This window comes from Nicrophorus vespilloides, unplaced genomic scaffold, assembly GCF_001412225.1.
Source record: "Nicrophorus vespilloides isolate i.1.1-1 unplaced genomic scaffold, Nicve_v1.0, whole genome shotgun sequence".
NCBI classification, from domain to species: domain Eukaryota; kingdom Metazoa; phylum Arthropoda; class Insecta; order Coleoptera; family Silphidae; genus Nicrophorus; species Nicrophorus vespilloides.
In genome coordinates, this window is record NW_017097102.1 from 3,330 (window position 1) to 9,690 (window position 6,361).

Sequence of the window (6,361 nt, forward strand, 5' to 3'; positions counted from 1 at the left end):
CTATATTTGGTGGTCGAACGCCTCCATTGCATCTTCATTAAAGAAGATGTTGTAATTATCAGGTGGTGCAGCTTCCTCTTCCTCTATATCCTCGTCAATTTCTTCCTCTTCTTCATAGAGAAACGGTTCAATTAGATCATGGTTCTCGTCTTCCTCCTCGTTTACCTCCTCGTTTTCCTCCTCGTCTATCTCCTCGGCAATTTCTCCGTTTTGGCGAACTATATTAAAATGATATTCTTCAGGGAGCTCATTTTCCTCCAGCTCCATCTCCATCTCCTCGACATTCGCTGGTAAATCGTCGACATCTAACGTGTCCTCGTCAAAAATAGGATCGTCGTCCGGTTCCTGTTTTATTCCGGCAGCAATCTCTTCGACATTATCTCTGCCTAACTCTACCGACCTGAAGAAAACTTCTCCGTCGGGTACGTCCTCCTCTTGAACTCCATTTACATCTATCCAGAATATATCTGAAATATTGAAAGTATCATGCCTCATTTAGACACTACTTAGATCTTACCTAGAAAATTTTCTTCGTGTTCAGGGCATAATTCCAAAGCTGTCTCCAGGTCCGGATCAGTTTTTATTGCATTCAATAAAGCATCGAATGCGTTGTCTTCGATCTGCTCTTTAGCACTCTCCATATTAATATTAGTAATGCACTATTAATCTTCTTCGTCTAGCAATGACAATAACAGAACACTTGTGAAATTAATACTACTATAATCAACTTCAGGCTGCATAAACAATTAAAGTCAGTCCACCTATACTGATATGCTATGAACTAAAATTCGGAACGAAATACAAAATATATAATAGATACAAGATTACAAGAAAATGAATTTATATGTTTTTTTAATTATTACGATAATATATACAGGCACTCCTCACTTTACGACCTATCTGCTTAACGACCACGAAAAAAAAAATGAAGATGTAGTTTTGTCTCTTTTATCAAATTGCTTTTTTTATAACATTTATATAATTCTAGACCATTTGGTATACAGTAAAGTCAATATCAATGGAAAAATATTGTACTGACTCTGCAAACAATAACTTGATTTTGCATCAAACAATTCATTTAAAAAATATGTACTTGTTTTCAGAAGAATTATTAAACAATTTTTTAACTATGTATGAAATATAAAATATTCAAATAATTGAGCGAGAAACACAAGTGGCGCCACACGTTGGGGTCAAACTAAGTTTTGATGACTGTCAGTGTCATAAGCATTGTGCTATAATCCATTGTGCTGAACTCAGTCCACGTCTAAGGCAGATATTAGTGTCGATGTATTTTAATAGTGACCTGCACCACTAAAGACGTACTATCAAAAAAATGGCTATTCCATATGTCCGTGTCAAAATGGAATCAATTATCTTCAAGATTACGTTGTGTCTTGTTAGGATATCTAGTAAAACAACAATGCGGAAAGAAGAGTTTTATGAGCGAATTACTACAGAAGACATCTTTACACCTGCGGAATATACCAAAAAATCAATTTGGCTCGATGAGAGGTTAAATAAAGAATGCATAGTATGGAATGTTTTCCATGAAGAAATGGATTCTATAGCGACCCTGTTGCAATCTTACAAGAATGTATTAGAAATCACCATCATCGAAGAAAATGACGAAGATAGGAAGATACAATTAGAAGAATTCCTGAATCAGATGCATGGTCTACTTCAATTAGTTTACAACTTACAAGATCTGGTGATTTACGCCAAATCACAAATTAACCTGAACATGATATACGTAGAATTTATGGTTAAGATGGTTACACAGGATAAATTATTTGAAATTTTTTCAAATGGGTATAACCAGATTATACATAACTTTGTGATTTTCTTTGACTGCTTAAAAGATTTTCTCGATGATAGTTTCTTGTGAAGTTAAGTTTCTTGTGAAGAAATCTGGTGTGTTCAATAGTTTGGAAATAATAATAAAAATAAAATAATATGGCTTAAAATATCTTTATTTATTATTGTAGCATAATTTTTTTCTCTTTAGCCCTTTTTCTACCGTTTTCGGGTTTATCGGCTCCCAACATTTGTTGTTGTTTTTATTTGGGGTTACCTTGTTTTTCCTAACGTATTAACTAAAACTAAACTTTCACTATCTGGGTGAGAGACTGGACATTGGATAATGCATTATCGCGTGTCAAGGGTCTGTACCTACTATTTTTATGAGACCTCCTAGAATACGGTTTATGTTTAGGGTGGCAATAAATCAGTGTCATTTGCGCCTGCCTGCCTACTCAATAAAAGTGTGGTCAATCACAATAAGTACACGCAACAAAGTGTTATTAACCATAGATTTAGACTGAAAAATAGAATACAATTATAAACAAGGCAAAGCGACAAAGCTACATTTCCTGAATATTTTTTTATAGTCTTCTCGATAACAGCTTATCAATCAAACAACTATAGCTATATGAAGGATTTTTAACACGTTCACTACGGCATGACCCACCGGTGGGTCATTAATTTTGTATAATAGATTTGTTGCTATGCACGCCACTGATTTTGACTGAGTATAACCTGAAATATATTACGTTAATTATAAAGTTTAAACGCCAATACATTTCTTATACATATTATAATAATAATTCTAGAAGCAATTTAGAATTATATGTGATATTGTGACATAATTTATACATACTTTACAATACAATTAAAATAAGATATTTGACTTTTCACTCAGTCCATAGGCGTCCACAAAAAAATTTCTCGCACCAGGCAAACCGATTTGCGCCGTCCTTAGCAAAATTTCATTTATAATTAACGAATTCACTGTTAAATACTATTATCCATGTCCAATCAAATTTTTGTATGGAAGAATATAAACTTCTATTTTATTTACTTAATAAAAAGTATCGCAATTATTGAAAATTCATGTAATTTAATTTTTCTGTAATGTCTTAGCAATTATATACATACATGGATAGAATTTGGATGACTAAAAAAAAGCTATTAGTCTTATAAATATAATACTTTTTTTTTATTTCGTTGCAAGTTTTGGTTCATGGCGCATGCGTGTTGTCAAATACAATTTGGTCTAATATCAATTGTTTCTGCACCCTGAAGTTGTCTCTAGTAACATTAACCTGAGAAGTGTTCTGTCATTGTCATTGCATTTAATAGAACAAAAAGATTTCCTTGCAAAAGATGAATGTTAAGAAGCAGAATGTTGACGAGGAGTTGAAAGACAAAGAATCCCTATTGGATCCGGATGTTGAGGTAGCAGATGAGTTAGGCGAAGTGCAACCTAATAACGAAGATAAAGCAATAGGTGAGAAAACTGTTAATCTAAGCATTGTCCTAGTAAGGCATGATGTTTTCTGTAGATCAGGAGGAGGAATCTTTAAACAACGATGTTCCCGACACAGAAGAAATGTTTGTCAGGTCGGTAAAATTAGGTGATGAAATTGTCGAGGGAATAGCCCAGGGAATAAAACAGGAATCGGACGACGTTCCCATTTTTGACGAAGACTTAGACGATATCTCAGGAAGAGTAAATGCCGAGGAGGCAGAGAAAAGTGAGCAGATAGATGAGGAAGAAAATGAGAATTCTGATATAATTCATCCCTTTTTTATGAATATATTTCAGATGAAAGTCACAAAGGGATAGATGAAATGGACCTGCATTGTTATGAAGAAATGCAAATGGAGATGGATGACACCTATTTATATTGTTATGAGGATACGATGGACTCAGATTGAGAAAATATTGTTATTCTCGTTATTTAATATATTTTGGATTTAGAAATCTATTGTTTTTTATATTCCTCTTAAGCATCCTTTGCTACCCTTGTTTTGTTTACACCTCTTACCAGGTATGAAACTTTGCTCGCACCTTGCGGTATATAGCCAGTCAAGTTAAAAAATGTCAAATAAACATGAAAAAAAAATCATGTTTGTTTCATCTATATCGTTGGTGTATATCGCTGTGATCAGTACTACTCCCTGGGAGATACCAAACAAAGCACATCTCAGAACTGGCCTATCAGCTATAAATTACATATCCGTTACTTTCCTCTAATCCCAATAGTTGAGTGGAAAGCTCAACCCTACGAGCTAACGTCACCTTCCTTTACTTTTTCTATCCCATTCCCACCATCTCCTTCTACCTCGTATTACTCTTCTACAAAACTCTGGCAACGCTCCTTCTACATTAACTTCGGTAACTTCATCATCTACTTATCAACAACATTAACGAACATTATCTATAAGCTGCACACCATACAGCAAGATTAACGTAGAACTCCATCACGGCGATATGACTATCCAGCTGGAAGTCTGGGAACTCAACATCCTTCTCCTTGTAGATAACATTGTGTGCCAGAAATAAAGTTCTTCACGTGTATTGAATAAAACCTGTTTAACAGAGAAGGGATTTATTGTCCCCAATAAAATTAGGTAAATAATACCTGCAAAATACTTAATATAATATATATAGTATTATAACATTTTATAAAAATGAGTTTTCTCAAAAATCGAGTCTAAGAAGCAAATTTTTCCTATGTATTTCTTCTAAATAATCCTTATAGATCATAGTTTGGATAGAACACACAAACGTATTTCTTAATCTGTTTATGACTGATAAATCAATGTTCTACATCAGTTGTGGTGACAGGTGTCACTAAAACAATTTCAATTAATTTGGACAGTTAGGAAACGTAACAATTTATTATCTTGTATAAATCGTGATCAATCATAGCATTGAATATATCGCTAAATGTCGTATTTTCATACTTAAAATCTAATTGTGTTTTCAACTTCACTTTGCATTCAATAAATTTAATTCATGTTTAAGTATGCTATAGGTAAATGTTGTGTATTAAAATAGAAATATAAAAGTGATTACGTTTAATTATCTGCCTGTGTATAAGGATATTTACCTAATATTTTTATTGAATGCAATAATGTTTATAGTGGCAATAAAACAGTCATAAACACTTTCCCTTTGCACAAGACTAGGGGTTCCCAACCTTTTTTCTACATCGACCCTCTCAAATAAAAAAGGTTTTTAACCGACCCATAAATTTTGTTTATTACATAATTTAGGGGGTCGTCAATAATCAAGCTACACATAATAATGATAATGAAATAGCGCAATACATTATTGAAACTACTATCATTAGACAAAATTTGTTTGAAATATTGGACGACTCTTTGATGTCTGCATTTTTCATCGTGTTCAAGCATTTGGTGTCCTGGCCCAGCGCCAACACTTTCTACATCGTCCTCGCATCTTGACCATGTATTCGTCAATACTAAGTAATCTGCAGCGTATGGAGGTTCATCAGTTTTCTATGCACTCAGAGCACTAAGTAGTATACTGATCTTTTCCCTGGTTTGGTATCGAGATGCTTAGCAGTGACCCAGGTTTGCGTAACGTGCTTTTTGAAAGCTTGTCTCCAATGAGATATGTACCAGAAATGCATCCATACGTGCATCCCTTGCTGACATGCCAAAGGAATGAGATCACAGATCCTTGAAAATTGCCATTCTCCTTGAAAAAATTCAATGCGATTAATTAATCAGTCACTAGTGCAACCAGAATATAAAAATAACAGAACATAATAAAATAAAGTATAATAAAAATATATGGAATGAAAAAGAATAATATGACAAATAAAATAATGAATACTGATAATAATGATGAAATAGAGGAAAAATAAAAAAAATTATAAAATACCATATAATAATTACATCCCTTGTGATAATGTAATGCTGGCGGTTCATGGTATTGCACGTCGTGATCAAGTTTGGTGTTTGGCTTCCCGACCAAACGCACACCACAATTCCCCTGCGATTTCGATGACATCTTCATCTTTCTGTGGCCATGGTAGGCCTTGTAGAGTCATTCGCCTCTCTGCGCTGCTTCTCCAGGTGGTGTGCAAAGGGCAGTGGAACCAGCAATGCTGGACTATGTTCTTTTCTTCGCCACAGGCACAATCCGATGTCTCTGTTTGTCTGAATCGCATTCGGTAGTGTCCGAATTTGCCATGCTCCGTGATCAGTTGTACCGCCTGGTGAGGTAGCTCGACCTTCTTCCTCTGCCATACCGCGATGGACGGGAAATTCTCTGGTCCAGGCACCAGTCTCAGAGCTGCTCCACCTTCTCTGCCAAGCTTCGGCAGAGTCCCGAGATATTAGCGACTTCAGGGTTCCCATGGAGTACTTGGCGTAATTAGTGGTAGGAAGACTAATCGCTTGCGTGTCGGATTCATCAGCGCCAAATGCAGATCTAGCCAGTTGGTAGGCCCTCTCGTTACCTTCATTCCCGACGTGTGCCTTTATCCAGTGAAATGCTAGCTGGATCCGTCTCCCTGCTAACTGTTTAACTAACTCCCGGGTC

At 35.3% G+C, this 6,361-nt stretch overlaps 1 protein-coding gene across 1 annotated transcript; it reads right to left on the minus strand.

Moving 5' to 3' along the window:
* LOC108558913 (protein Ycf2-like) lies at positions 1-641 on the minus strand. The gene is made up of 2 exons (XM_017915973.1): positions 518-641; positions 1-467 (listed from the first exon to the last, which is right to left on the minus strand). Exons 1-2 carry the CDS (start codon positions 639-641, stop codon positions 1-3), a joined length of 591 nt encoding a protein of 196 aa, XP_017771462.1.
* Between the last annotated feature and the right edge of the window lie 5,720 nt (positions 642-6,361).